Source organism: Aspergillus luchuensis, chromosome 1 (assembly GCF_016861625.1).
Source record: "Aspergillus luchuensis IFO 4308 DNA, chromosome 1, nearly complete sequence".
Classification (NCBI taxonomy): domain Eukaryota; kingdom Fungi; phylum Ascomycota; class Eurotiomycetes; order Eurotiales; family Aspergillaceae; genus Aspergillus; species Aspergillus luchuensis.
In genome coordinates this window covers 1653156-1668062 of record NC_054849.1, presented here as the reverse complement: position 1 = coordinate 1668062, position 14907 = coordinate 1653156, and the positions used below count along the sequence as shown (strand labels likewise).

Here is a 14907-nt window from a genome sequence, read left to right as displayed (position 1 = left end):
CTTGCGATAAGCGCTCGAAGAAAGAGTCCCTTTTCGCCCATCATGCTGTCCACGGCGCACAGCAACCTCCATGAGCGACATCGACAACACAGGCGGCAGATCTCGACGCCGTCCGCTCTTGATGCCGTGAAAGCCCCCAGTCTTCCGGCGCAAGCGATGCATCGTTATCATGCCCATCGTCGGGGACAAAGTTTTGACAACAGAGCTTTGCGTGTCCAGCGATCGCAATCCATGCAAGATGGTACAACTCATACTACTAACACAACAGTACCGCAGCCGCATCATCCGAATATGCTTGGGGACAGCCAACACCAACGATACCTGTGTGTAGCGCAGCCGTCGTTTCCCCAGCAATCAGCTCCCATGCCCGTCATCACCGACTGCTTCACCCCGGAAGAGGTGCAAAACCTTCAAAGTCACAATGGCCAGGATAGTCAACCAAGTATGGCCTACCTGAATGCGCCCTTCGGGAAGGACGTTCCGCACATGAACATGCACTTCGACCTGATGCAGCAACAACAGATGCACAGCGCTAAGGTTCCGTGCGGATCTGGAACGGAAGGTCAATTTTTCGAGACGGGACTTTGGGACTTTTACCAGCCAACTTTTCCCGGTCAAGCTGATGTAAGGAAGTTATCGGTGCAGTCGGAAGCTACTCCGTCTCAGCACCCGCATACGCCTAAGCACGGCAGTACACGTACGTTTATGACTCCTCAGATCTCTGCTAAGCGCAAGATACTAATGCATTGTGCAGAGTATGCGCCGATTACACCAGCGACAACACCATTCAAGCAAACCGTGGGCTTAGCTCAGTACGGTGGGGACATCCAGTCAGGATCCACCAAAGACCAGGGTAGCGCGATGCCCGGATCAGCCCAGTCGTCGTACATGCAGCGAGCGAAGTCTCTCCAAGGCGTGGCTGGAACTACTTTCACGCAGCAGAAGTTTGATGTGTCCTCCCCCCCGAACACAGCATCATTTGAAGTGGATAACTTTGATACCTTTAACTATGAGCAGGGTTCTAGCTTTGAGGTTCCTAAGTCGGAAAGTCTTTCACAAAGCCAGTATGCCTCGTCGTCGTCAGCATCGTCATCCTTCATGTCATCTCCCGAGCTTGCGGCTATGCCTTGCCCCGAAGACGGTGCAAAGACGCCAAAAATACCTATTTATCCTGCCACTCCCAACCGTCCGCACCACAGGAAGACGCCCAGTGCAACCCCTAGCTCAGCGGCCAAGCCGAAGCTTTCTCCACGCGTCGCATCCATTGATAACTTGAATCTCGACGCTCGCGTGCAAGCCTCAATCAAAGAAACGGGGGTCACCATTGACGAGATTGCGTCGTACATTCACGGGCCTGACCCGGAGGACGGAAAATGGGTGTGCCTGCACCCGGGCTGCGAGCGCCGCTTTGGAAGAAAGGAGAATATCAAGTCACATGTGCAGACCCACCTGGGCGACCGCCAGTACAAGTGCGATCATTGCAACAAGTGCTTTGTTCGGGGACACGACCTTAAGCGTCATGCTAAGATTCATACCGGCGACAAACCCTATGAGTGTCTATGTGGTAATGTGTTTGCGAGACACGACGCCTTGACTCGACACCGGCAGCGTGGTATGTGTATTGGCGGCTACAAAGGCATTGTGCGCAAGACAACGAAACGGGGTCGTCCGAAGAAGCACCGACCAGAGATGGATGAGAGGCAAGACAAAGCATCGAGAACGCGCCAGAGGATCGCAGAGAAGTCATCTTTTGACTCTTCCACATCCGAGTCCTCACGCAACACGCCTCCTTCCGAAGTCTTCGAGAATATGAGTCTCCACGGCTCTAGCCCAGCGGAAGAGATGCCGGTGTTCAACAATCCCAACTACTCGTTGCCACCAGAGGTTTTCACGTTCACGCCTCCTGCATCTCCCGGATACAGCGTGGGAATCAAGCCGTCGCCTTCTCGGGACGAGAGATCGATTACCCCCAGCTCAGAAGACGAAATGCTTCCTTCCTCCCCATCAAAGCAGCCTCTCGAGAGCCTCGTCACGGACTCCAGCTTGCCCTACATGTCTGACCCGGAGACATGCCCGTACACAGATGCTTCCGGTGCTGCCAGCCACTCTCTATCGTCGCCCCATGCTGCTCCCACCCTGTCCGAATCATCCAATGGATCTGATCTCGACATCTTTATCAGCCAAGATTCGACCTCTAGTTTCGGAAAGCCCGAGTTCGGAGACCTTGCTGACTCTGACATGGCGCCATTCCCTGACTATGTGAACACGACGTCCTTTGAAGGTGGTCTGGAACTGTTCCCCAACAAGCCCTTCTCCTCGGGCCCCGTCATGGCCGACGACTTCTTCTTCCAATTCCAAGTGGACGAACAAGCCTCGGATGTCATGACCAAAGAATTCTTCATGGATTAAAGAGAAACGACCATAACGGAACAAAAAAAATTTAAATAACGACCGACAAGAAAGATGACACGGAAAACGAAAAACATCAAATGACCGGCGAACTTTGACGATGCGACGACTCAGGCTTACCAGCTAAATGTGCAAGACTTTTAACGATTTAGGACCGCAAATGATTTGGAACCCATGCATATAAGACGCGAAATGATTTTCATGCCTTTTCTTCCCTTTTTACACTACGACACGAGAACCATGTACAATTTCCTCCCTCATTTCACTTCTACGACCAACTTCATTTCAACGACCAATTTTATCCACTGCAAACTGATGAACTGTGACAACAACAAGAACAACGTTTCTAAAAAGAAATATTGTTTTCGGGCATATGAAATTTCTGCTTCTTCTCCTTGGCGCTTACTGCATTTGACTTTTATGCTTCTTTCTCGCTCAATGACACCATGTACGACCACCAACCAACAACCATTCGGAACCCCCGGGATTTATCTGCAATATCTTGGGAGTTTTTTTGTTTGCAAGATAAAATGACTTTTCTATGTTTTCTGGCCAGTCAAATTATGGAGTTTTTACAGGTCGTCCGTTCTTTTCTTTATTTTATCTGACTCTTTACGTGTTGATTGATCTTGATGAATGTTTGTAACGTCTTTTCTTTGTCTCCTTGATGAACCCTTTCATGATGTTATGCTATGTTATTGAATCTGATTTTGTTGCTTTTTATTTATTTCCTTGTGTCATTTGGATTTGCCTTTAACTGCTGATGTGAACGAAACGGACGAACGGGTTGATCTGTAAAAACTTCTATCTTCTGCCTCTTTTATGCTACTATTGCATCTTCGTTCTACTGGCTGGCATTGCAAAACAAAAGTCATTTTTGATACTCTCCTTTGGTTTGGTTGCTGACGAACTTACTTAATCGCCTACTTACCCCTGCTATCATCAACTTTGTCTTGGTGGTTTTCGCATGGCGCTTTCCCTCCTCGCCTGTACTTTAGCTTTATGATAGAACTGACTGACTCCCCATGAATGTCAATGATGCTTGAATGGATTGCTCTGTTTTTTTTTGTATATTTCTATAGGTTTGTTTCATTCAGAACATAGGTAGTACTAGTTAACAGTGTGTATGGTTTGTATAGTATGCCGGAAATGCAAAAATATATGGAAACATGTATGATTCTATGTGCGTTTGGAAGATGTATATGGCAACAAGACTAAGAAGAGAAAGTTAAAGAAAGTGGGATTATGCTTCTCTCCATGTGATGGAGAGTTCGAGAGGGTGGTCGTCTTGCGTCGCGAAGACTTTGCTCTTCGTTGGCCCTTTGGGTGCCTTGTCTGCGAAGAAGGTCGTGTTGTCGTTGTAGGCGAGCATGCCGTCTTCGACCTGGAAGGGGTTAGACAAAGTCTACATCAGGTGCTTTGGTGGGGGTGCACGTGTATTTTGGAAGGGATGGGCCGGGATGCTCACAGTAAATTGAGTCGGGGACCTGATGAACCCGCCGCAGGTGAAGACATCATGCGAGAACCCGCAGTCCCCCTTGCTGGATTTCAAGGTGACTGTGTCATCTGCGGAGTCAAGAAGAGTCGTTAGTTAGTGACTGCCCACCTGATGGGGGGAAGCATCGCGGAGACTACATACCAGACGCCTTATTGGCCGTGAAAGTCGCACAGGTTCCCGAGGTGAACCATGCGCCGTGGCTGATGATGCAGCCTCGCTTCTGGCCGTTCGTTGAGATCATCAGGTTCCCTTTTCCTGAAAAGGGAGAGCTCGGTGCTGTCGGCTCAGCAGGTCCGCGGGATGTCTTGGTGGGCTCGTGACCGTTTCGGGGAGTCTTGGGAATGTAGTGGATGCCGCTGCGGGGGCAGTTGGATGTTTGGCCGTCTGTTGTAGTTGTTAGTTTCAGTCACTTATGAGATGGTTGGTTTGCTGACCTGGGTCAGATGGGACGAATTTGCCCGTCTGCAGTGGCCCAGCAATGTTGAAGTAGTACCAGACTTCGTTGATAGCCTGGTGTCGGCATCGGACTGTCACCTCGGCACCATGGGCCTTGGACAGAGCATTGACAATCTCATCGCGAGTGTAGGTTTGGGTGTAGGAGGGGGTAATGCCGGCTTTGGCGAGGGTCTGAAGAGATAAATGTTTAGTTCCCTTTCTCTTCAACTAGTGCAGGGAGACAGACCTCGTAGGTGGGCAGGGTTCGAAAGACTTCGACTGTCCGGTCGAAGTAGTCCACGACCTCTTGCTGTGGGTAGTAGTCGGTGTAGCAGTGAGTCTCTAGCGTGCTGACACAAGTGCCGTGCTTGTTCCACTCATGTTCCCAGAGATTCGCATCATCGCCCCTGAAGTCTTTCCAGAAATCGCTCATGTAGTCCAGTAGATCTCCACGGCCAGAGTCGACTAGAATCAGCGAAATGTTGCTGTAACGTCTCCCGGAGTCGCAGTACTGATCGAAGCCGCCGTTGCAATGGTCGGGCCTATAAAGTGGGGAACGCATGTCAGTACCGGGTGGCAATAACATAGATTACATTTCTGGTATGGGTTGGTGAAGACAGATCAGAGTTAACTTACCAGAGCCCATGGATAGTCCAGGAATCTGCTGGCCCAATGGCCGGATCAGCATCCCAGAACTGCGTCTGGAGCATCTGTCCGCCGGGGTAGTTGAAGCAGCAGGTATCCTGGCCATGGTACTGAGCCTTGCAGCTCACTTCGGAGGAAGGACATTGCCGGAAAGTGGCTTCAGACGAACTATAGTCTGAAACCGACAGCGACGAGACACCTAGAGTTCCCGTTATAGCTTTCAAGACCTGTTGAGGTCCTGGGACACTCTGAAGCAGTCGGTCCCTCATGGAGATGGCGGTGGACCCGACCGCACTAGTGCTACCGGTATCAAGCATGGGGTTCTGAGGGCTGTTGTTGATGCTCAGCACGGAAAAAGAGCAGACAATACAAAGTAGAGACAAATATGCAACTCTCAACGAAGCATCAATTGACAGAGTAGTGGAAGACAAAGGGGGAAGAAAGGAAAGAGGCGAATGATTGAGTCCCAACAGCAGCAGCACGTGCATCCATCCCATGACTTGGCCCCCGTACCTGAGTCAGCGGCATGTGATGTGACTGGTCCGATAAGCACCTTATCGTCGATCTCCCCAGATTGACTTGGAGCTTCTCTTATCGTGACTCAATGATGCAATGCATATCAGCAAAGAACAACGCCTAGGGTATCATATTAAAAGAACTCCATGAGATGAGTATGTACATGAGTAGAGATGGTGGTTACAGTCGAGAATCAGCGTCCAGTAATATGCTCCTTCTTCGCCTCTTGTTCGTGGACGCGCTCCTTCCACAGCCGAAGGACCTCAAATCCTACCTCGACAGCAATGAGTAAGATGATAATCCACTCGAGGCGGAGTCCATGCGTTTCGCTCAGCCTTTCACGAAGCACGCTTGCGATTTCCTGTGCATAGTCCATCTTCTCGTTCAAGAGCTTGATACGGATGCCAACATCGAGCGCTCGTCCTACCTGTTCATAGTACCCTTCTAATCCCAGCTCATGCCGACTGTCCCAGAAAATATCTGGTAGGGAGTCTGTCAGCTCCGAGTACAAGTTCAGCTGCGCCCGTACACTGAGCAGTTGACCCGTTTTGCGAAGTATGAAATCCCGAGTGAAAGGCAGACGTGAGCCCTTGGATAGGAGCGTGGGAATAGGTCGAGTAGACTCAAAGTAATTGGCCAGGAGTGATTCCAATACAGCCAACTTTGTACTGCGAGCCAGCCCTGACGAGAATGCCACCTTTGTAAGGACCGTATCTACAGACTGCCGAGCGGGTAAGTGGGAACTAGGCCCGTCATTACCCGGCTTGGTCCCCAGGATGATGGTGTCGCCCTTGATGCTGCTATTCTCTCGTTGAGAATCTTCAACATATTCAAGGTCCTCTGTTTCCAAGTCATCAAGGTGGGCCCCCTCAGCTGCAGGTAACAATGTCCTGGTTGCCAAAAAGGAAGTAAATCCTTCAGGTAGTGCCCATGCGACCACGGTTCCCGAGGGAAAGACAAACACATCCCCCACTTCGCTCGGTGACAGATCTAAGGTGTTCGGATTGCTCTGGCGGCGGATTGAGTCTAGAGGGACCTCAATGTGGACAACTTGTGGATACAGACCCGTCTCGTAGGGGTCCGGCTCGTAGCCTCGCTCCTGTAGGATGTCTCTGACTTTGCGTATATTGAATTGTTCAGCTACGGCATATGCTGTTACGGTCTTCTCACTGATAGATTAGCAATTATTCAAGGACGGTCGTGGCTCTTGACATTGGCACCTTGGGCTGATAGAGCCCCTGCTCCCTGAGCTGGGCTTTGGATAACATTCCATCCTTCGACCGTTGTGCCTCCACTGCAACTCTCCGGAGTGACGTCGATGCGGCCGGCGACCGATTGCTTCTTCTCCTTTGTTTCTGGGATTCTAGAACCGCCTCGTCGGTCGTGTCGCCATTTTTCATTTGCTTCTGATAGAGATATGCATTGGATGAGAAGAAGTCTTTTCGCCGGGGATAGCTCAATGGAGGGGTAGCGTGAAGATATTGGCTTCGGGGCTGCCTAAGAAACTTGACAGCCGAAGGCCGTGACGAAAGAGTGCAGAGACGTGGTCTTGCGAACATGATCTCACATGGGCTGTATCGAAAACCAAGGGGAAAGGAACTCAGCCAAGCGCTAAATTCAGCCGTAAAAGATTACCAAGAGCAAGCGATGCCATAACGAGGCACGTTCAGATCCGGAGAAATCATCTGAAGCTTTCTTTATTCGATGAGTCTTGCAGCAGAAAAGAAAGCCGGGATGGGGCTTGGATGAGTCAGCAGGGCCCTAGCTGGATGCGGTGACGACCTTCAATGAAGCTCGCCCGACCGCCGGCAGTAAGTAACTGTTGGTTATCTACCCCAGCTCCGTCTAGCTGTGCTTCTGCTCGGCCGATGGGTGCCATGAAGCTGCCCATTGTCTGCACCAATATTCCACACCTTTGATACTAGCTTCCTGCTCTCGCCATGGATGCGCCTGGCGCGACGCAGGCAAACGAGAGTGTCCCTCAGGACCGCCGGGACTCCGATCCCAATAACGTGGGCGACAATACATACCCGGACAGCGGGCGGTCCGACCGGGTCAATGACGAAGAAGACAGCCACAATGGGACCCAGAGTGAAGGCGATGATACCGACAAAGAACACGACGAGGACGGAACAGAGGAGGAGAGTGATGACGAAGAGGACGAGGAGCCCCGGCTCAAGTATGCATACCTGACCAAACACCTGGGGGCGGTGTATCGCAATGGAGATGCAACAAGCTCCTTTCTCGCGGCTGGGGACAAGATGGTATTGTATCCAGGCATTTCCTAGAAGGCGCATGATGCTAAGATAGTGTCTAGGTAATTGGAACGCATAATGGAAACATTGTAAGTAGCGCTGTTACCGCTTCGAATGATTGGAGAACTGACGCCGACCAGCATGTACTATCCGTTCCTCAAATGCGCTCTCTTCGCGTCTACCATGCGCACTCCGCCAGTATTACCTCGATCTCAATATCTCCGTTCCCTCCTCCGTTGCCCAGTCTCAGGCAAGAGTACTTTAGCAGAGTCCCCGAAGACCAGGAATATTCGGCGCGGCCGTCGTCCGGCACAGCTAGCCTCCGCGGCCGGCATCGACCAGCTCACCAGCAAAGCCTACCTGCCACGCCATCCAATTCGATATACATTGCCACATCGTCTATGGACGGAAATGTCTGTGTCGCATCATTAGTTGACTCCAAAGACGTTCTCTTGCGGAATTTTGGCCGGCCCGTGCAGGCTGTCGCGCTCTCACCAGAGTACAAAAGTGACAGGGCGTTTCTGTCCGGAGGACGTGCAGGCGACCTGATACTTACAGTGGGCGGAAGAGTTGGTGCTAGCACGAATTCCACAACAATGGGAGGTGCTGCGGCTACGGCTTCGAGTTGGCTCGGATCTTTGGGGCTGGGAGCCAACACCGGCAAGGACACTATCCTTCACAGTGGGGAGGGCGCCATCAGTACGATTAAGTGGTCTCTGTCTGGGAAGTATGTCGTCTGGGTCAACGAAGAGGGCATCAAAATCATGCGATCGAACTTGTACCTCGATTCTTCCGATTCTGAGCTTGCCTGGAAGCGGATCAGCCACATTGACCGGCCCAACCTCCCAGGCTGGGAGGAAATGGCGGGAGTCTGGAAGGCTCGTGCTGAGTGGGTGGACGAGAAATCATTGAACACAGACACCGGTTCAAACACTCAAGGAGGATCATCTACAGTTCAGTCGACTATTGTCAGGGAGAAGGTGGAGAAGTTGGTAGTTGGCTGGGGAGGCACGGTTTGGGTCATTGACGTATACCCGGATAGACCCAGCAAGAACAACAGGGACCTGAAGATCGGATCTGTTGAGGTCTCTACAATCTTGCGGACCGACTGCGTTATCTCTGGCATCTCGCTATATACTCCTAGTCTACTGGCTGTCCTTGCGTACATTGAGGCGGAAGAAGACGTCTCGGAAGAGCGGACTAAGCTAGGAGGTCGCCGTCCGGGAACGCGCCGCCGGCCAACGGGCTTGGAGCCTGAACTGCGGATTATTGATATCGAAACAAAGGAGGAGCTTAGTGCTGATACCCTTTCAACTAGTCGCTACGAGACCCTCACTTCTTCCGACTATCACATGTGCGTTCTGCCTCCTTGGAAATCTAGCGCTCCTGCTTCGCAACGTGGCGCCCTAGAAGCTTTGGGGAACGGTCTCTGGGATGCAACGCTTTACCCGGCACGCCTATTTAACTCCGCCGCTAGTATTCGGAGTACAACGAGCAGTGACAAGGGATCCAGTCGGGCGCCAAGCACTTTTGCCTCTCGAAGGTTTTCTTATGAGGAACCCCTTTCCAAAGAGATCCAGGACATTGCAGGGAGCGTAGGCCCCAAAATATTCGTCCACAGTCCGTATGACTGTGTTGCTGCCCTGAAAAGAGATCTGTCTGATCGCTTAGCCTGGCTAGACGCGCACGAGAGATATGAAGAAGCATGGATGCTTCTCCAGGAGCATCCTGAGGCGGCGGGTTCGGCGACTGACGCGAACGAGCAAATTCCCGAGACGCCGTCTAGATCGCAGAGCAGCAGCGTTGGTGATTCCTTCATTGACGATAGGTCTTCCATCACAACCACTGGCCGGAACATTGCTTCCACTCCTGCTGTCGAGCAGGAAAAGCGCCGCATTGGCGAGTTGTGGATCGAGCAACTTGTTGATGAGAACAAATGGGCGGAGGCCGCTGAAGTTTGCGTGAAAGCAATTGATACTGCGAGCAGGTGGGAGCATTGGGCTTGGACCTTCATTAAGCACGATAAGCTGGACGAGATCTCGTCTGTCATGCCTGTCAACTTGCGCCCCAGTCTCCCCGCGAACATCTACGAGACCATCTTGGGGCACTATGTCGAGCACAACAGGTCGAGGTTCAGCGATCTTCTGGACTCCTGGCCTTTCGACCTCTTTGACGCCAATAATGTTGCAACAGGAATTGAGGAGCAACTGAGATATGACTCGGTAATCCCGGACACAGAGGACTGGCGAGTCCTGACAAGGTGTCTTGCCAAATTGTACCTCGCAGGAGGCCACTACGGCAAAGCACTGCACTGCTATATTCGCCTCCAAGACGCCGATACAGCGATGGCCCTGATCAAGGACCACCGACTGCTGGACACCCTCACCGACGATATTCCCGCATTCATTCTCATACGCGTGTCCAAGGAACAGCTGAAATCAGCACCTGTCGAGGAACTCGAAGAGCTCACCGCAGAGCCCATCCGGCTTCTAGTCAGCGAAGCATACACAGGCATAGTCCGGCCCGAGATCGTGGTCGATCAACTCCAAGCCGCAAACAAACTCCTATACCTTTACTTCTACATGCGGGCTCTCTGGCGCGGCGAATCACTGCCTCACGGCGCCGCAAAACCTCGCCGCGGCCACTTCGCCCACATCCGAGACGCGGCCAGCAAGCTCGCTGCCGACGAAGGCAAAGCACTAGTCGACAACTTCGCCGATCTAGCCGTAGAACTGTTCGCAGACTACAACCGGCCCCTGCTGATGGAATTCCTTCAAACCAGCACCTCCTACTCCTTCGACATGGCCGTCAGCATCTGCGAAGGGCGCCACTTCACACCGGAGCTAATTTATCTCCTCTCAAAAACGGGACAAACTAAACGCGCCCTCAACCTGATCCTCTCCGACCTCAAGGATGTCTCACAAGCCATCCAATTCGCCAAGTCCCAAAACGAGCCCGACCTTTGGGAAGACCTTCTCGACTATTCCATGGACAAGCCGCGTTTCATCCACGGTCTCCTTGTCGAAGCTGGAACCTCCATTGACCCGATCAAACTCGTACGCAGGATCCCAAGCGGCCTAGAAATCGAAGGCCTCCGAGAAGGTCTCACACGGATGATCCGTGAACACGACCTCCAAGCCAGCATAAGCCAAGGAGCCGCCAAAGTGCTCCAAAGCGAAGTAGCAGTAGGCATGGACACTCTCCGACGCGGCCAACGCCGCGGCATCAAATTCAACATCGTCGAAGAGGAAAGATCCATCCCTGGCACTCCCACCACCACTGCCACTGCCACTGCCGCCGAAGCAACCGAGAAGGACACCACCACCGCCACCAACAAAGCACTCAAAAGCGACGCCGACACAGAAAAGACCTCTTTCACCGCAACATCCTCAACCACCGCGTCCCAAGCAGGTAGATGCGCAGGCTGTCATCGCCCGTTCCGCGCCAACGGTAAGAACCCCCTCACCTTTATGATACTTCCAGAAAACAGCACTCATTTATGATCCACAGAAAAAGAAATCCTCGTCGGCTTCGCCTGCGGGCACATTTTTCACCTCTCGCACATCCACGCAACATCGGAGAATCCCTCAGCCACAAGCACACCATATACTCGCTCTGCGGTGCAGACTCCTCGACCGTTCTCGCCTGCGCCCGGACAGACGCTGGATGAAGTGTCGATGAGTGCATCGCGCACGGTCGGACCGAAGGTGACGACTGCGCGGTTGTTGAGGGATAGGATTGGGGATGGATGTAGGATTTGTGCGTTGGCGAAGGAGTTGGAGGCGATTGGAGATTCCGAGTCGTAGGTTTATTCTGCTGTCTGTGAGTGTTGGTGTGTGGCTTTCTGGATGGGTGTTCTGGGGAGGGGGGTACTGTAGCTTTGCTTGGGGTGGGAATGTAGATTTGTCGGCTGCTCGGTGTGGCGACTTGAAGAAGAGGGGATCGGCTTTAATTTTTTATTTGATGGTGAGAATGCTTTGCATTACTGGAAGGTATGAGTGCTGATGGGATTGCAGGTATTCATTTGAAGGGAGCAGTTGAATGATGGCCCTGTCATTCTACCAGTGGGGCTGTAACCACGGACAGTTTCACTACATGTCACATAGTTCGCCTGGATGGGTGTATGTTTAGTCTTTAGGAGATACCCATGGTAGCAATAATCTACTGCACAATTAAGACAAGTATTAAGGCCCGTAAGGCTTTGAATTAGATCAAGCGGTATCTTGCCGCGATATTAGTTACAACACTCCTTTGAGAAATTCAAATGGCAACCTCTTATGAGGCGCGTCTCAACACAACGTTGAAGCAATTAAAATGAAAGAAAAACAGAGAAAGAAAGAAGCACGCTCCATCAGAAGATTAAGTTCAACACCACCAGATCTTCGTTCACAGCGCAGCTGGGAACGAATTTCAAAGAACTACTGGTAAGCGAAAGAAACATCTTCAGATACGCACGAGACTGAAAGCCAAGGCAACGGCCAACGCAAAGACGGACGACGCCAGGCCCTCATAGTCATTGGCCTCGTTGGTGGTGGGGAACGAGGGGTGCGCATGAGTGCGGGTGCCAGTCGATGCAGTGGTATCAGTGCTGACTGTGTGATTTCCATGCTGCTCTCCCGAACTGACTGAAGAAATGATAGAATCATTCTCATCACTGGGAGCACTATGAGTTCCCGACGAGGTAGGATGGGGCACGGTGGTTTCAGGCACAGTCTGAATTCCAGTCACGACGGATGAATGTCCAGTGGCCAGAGACTTGGTAACTGACACAAAAGTGGTATCAGAGTTGACGTGAGACTGGCCGGTAGGAACCTCGATTGGGTTTCCAGCAGACACTTCGGCAGTAAGTCCCGAAGAAACCTCAGTGACAACACTAGTCATGGTTGGAACCACACCAGACACGACAACAGTCGGAATCAGGGTAGGCGCGGTGACGACTGTAGGGAGGGATAGGGTCCCGATGGTGGGAGCCACTGGGATATCCGTCTCGCAAATAGTCACAGTCAAGATGTCTAGAGCTAATCAGTACTCAAGTTTCTTATCAGGAGGTCTTCCAGGCTTACCATCGTTACGGGTTTTGCCAACTCCCTCGGGCTTGTTAGGCTTGGGCCGACGATTGTTAGACTTAGGGACAAGGACCGCGTGGTGAGCTATATTATTGTCCAAGCCTGGTCAGTAGATCGTTCTCTCAGCTACCATCTGAGTAGTACTTACGAGCGAAGGCAGCCTCAGTCATCTCATGATAAACGCGCACAATATCGTCCACGACATCTAAGAGCGTTAGCAGCATGAAGAAGACAGTTGAAGTGTAGTACCTACTAGCACTACAGCCGATACCGGCGAGGAGCCAGATGGCCAGAATGATGAGGTAGTTCACGTTCATTTTGAGGGAACGCTCTGAAGCAAAGATCTTCAAGTTGTAAGGAACAGTTAAATAAACGAACAGTTGATGATGGTTAGGGATTCTTGATGATGGAACCTTGATAGGAAAACTGGGGAACGACGGAAGGAGGACGGGTGGAAGTCTGGGGAGAGGGTTGGGAGAGAAGAAAGGAGGAGAAGAAGTAGAAGAAGAAGAAAAGGATTTGAGGAGAAAGATAGAAAGAATTCGAACGTGTTGTGTGTGTTGACAGGGTTGTGTCGCCGGGGCGAATGGTGTCGTTTTGGAAAGTGCGACGACGACATTACCAATACGGCAAGAGCAGTGTAGGCACCGACGACCAGCAGTTGAATATAGGAAACGGTGCTATACGGGAGGAATAGAGGTGCGTATGGTGGTAGTTTCTGCACAGCAATTCACATAGGGCTCGATCACGCTGATAAGATGGTGGCGTTTATGGGGTCTGATATCCACGTGTTTTCACTGTTATGCACTACGCTAAGGGCTCGGAGTTGAACTTCCGAGTCATTATTCAGTTGTAATTATAGAAGCTAGTTCTTCTAGAATATCTCCATGGAAGAAATTTACTTGTCAAAAGAACATCCGTGCAAAACCGGCATTCTATGGATGCACACGGGGTAAGCCATCGGCAGCCGGAGACGAACTACGCCAGGTCCCACCCTCAAATTCCTCCATCCACACGAGAAGCAATGAGCCCACCATTACTGACCTCTATTAAGTTGTCTCCCGATACACAGGGGCCAATGATTGTCGACCTAAACCCTCTTGACCACCAACTAGTTCAGCCAAGCTTGATCCCGAGGAGCTCTAACATGAGGTTATCCCCGAATAAGCCACACCGCAAGCCATCAGACACCGATGTCTCAGATCGACCAATCAGTCTCTGCCATCGAGAAACAGAAAACTGGAGCATGGGGGATTCCAGTGGCAAAATTTGCTCTTGATCTCGAGCCGTTCCCCCCTCCGAGCTTCCTTTAGGCATGTTTAAAGGCAACCTTAAAGCAAATCGATCCTGCCGTGACCCTCATACTAACGGCTACTAGATGGCAATCCCTGCACCGTGCAGAGATATGTTCGTATTGAGATCTGGAAACTTTTATACCAGTGGAGGATCTTGTACCTACTCCGGCAAGGAATCCGACATGGATGATACCCGATCTCAACGGTCAGTTGACCATGCAATCTTAGTACCAGATATTATTCTGACATACACGTGCCAACAATACCCGCTATATACAATTGACAGTTCACACTGCAGCCTTCAGAATCATCAGAGTTCGTGTTCGCGCACCATGTGATGTTGATTTTAGGGCCCCCTATCCGCAGCATCGCCAGAAATTTACCTCTGCGGGTGTTGTTTCCCGTATGGAATACTGCGGTATGGTTGGTATGGAATGGACAAGCGTAATTCAGTAACGGTTTCTGATGTCAAAACTAGCGAAAAATACAGCGACAGACAGAGACCCCACATCGGCACGACCCGCGTGGAGGCGCCAGCCAGCAAAAAGCGACTGATGGCCAGCCGCTCCTTTCCAAGGAACTCTTTTGAGCTATGACGACATTGCAAGGTACCAAGTCCGATCCCCGATCCGATGCGTTGAGAGCCATGATGTCATCTGCTTGTTCCCTTCTCCGATTGCCATTGTGACTCGCCCTGGGCTGGGCTCGGCTGCGTGAGTCGGCCCGAGTCTGGACCTGTCATCCGCATTCATTCACGAACTACTGCGTGAAGATGCATCTTCTTTTGG

The 14907-nt window shown here is 51.5% G+C and overlaps 5 protein-coding genes across 5 annotated transcripts; 2 read left to right on the top strand and 3 right to left on the bottom strand.

The window, feature by feature from the left end:
* Positions 1 to 42: 42 nt before the first annotated feature.
* ace2 (putative C2H2 transcription factor (Swi5)) lies at positions 43 to 2409 on the top strand (the record flags this gene model as incomplete). The annotated part of the gene is made up of 2 exons (XM_041688723.1): positions 43 to 697; positions 755 to 2409. 2 exons carry the CDS (start codon positions 43 to 45, stop codon positions 2407 to 2409), a joined length of 2310 nt encoding a protein of 769 aa, XP_041537296.1.
* A 1243-nt stretch (positions 2410 to 3652) lies between these two features.
* Positions 3653 to 5304, bottom strand: RNY1_2 (T2 family ribonuclease; the record flags this gene model as incomplete). The annotated part of the gene is made up of 6 exons (XM_041688712.1): positions 3653 to 3793; positions 3878 to 3975; positions 4049 to 4291; positions 4342 to 4534; positions 4590 to 4884; positions 4979 to 5304. The coding sequence occupies 6 exons, from the start codon at positions 5302 to 5304 to the stop codon at positions 3653 to 3655; spliced, it is 1296 nt and encodes a 431-aa protein (XP_041537295.1).
* Positions 5305 to 5696: 392 nt separating this feature from the next.
* AKAW2_10574S (RMD1 family protein) lies at positions 5697 to 7062 on the bottom strand (the record flags this gene model as incomplete). Its single annotated transcript, XM_041688701.1, has 2 exons — positions 5697 to 6665; positions 6724 to 7062. 2 exons carry the CDS (start codon positions 7060 to 7062, stop codon positions 5697 to 5699), a joined length of 1308 nt encoding a protein of 435 aa, XP_041537294.1.
* Positions 7063 to 7443: 381 nt separating this feature from the next.
* On the top strand, positions 7444 to 11564 carry VPS41 (CLH domain-containing protein; the record flags this gene model as incomplete). The annotated part of the gene is made up of 4 exons (XM_041688690.1): positions 7444 to 7767; positions 7821 to 7847; positions 7899 to 11208; positions 11269 to 11564. The coding sequence occupies 4 exons, from the start codon at positions 7444 to 7446 to the stop codon at positions 11562 to 11564; spliced, it is 3957 nt and encodes a 1318-aa protein (XP_041537293.1).
* A 637-nt stretch (positions 11565 to 12201) lies between these two features.
* On the bottom strand, positions 12202 to 13141 carry AKAW2_10572S (uncharacterized protein; the record flags this gene model as incomplete). The annotated part of the gene is made up of 4 exons (XM_041688679.1): positions 12202 to 12770; positions 12822 to 12908; positions 12973 to 13029; positions 13078 to 13141. 4 exons carry the CDS (start codon positions 13139 to 13141, stop codon positions 12202 to 12204), a joined length of 777 nt encoding a protein of 258 aa, XP_041537292.1.
* Positions 13142 to 14907: the final 1766 nt, after the last annotated feature.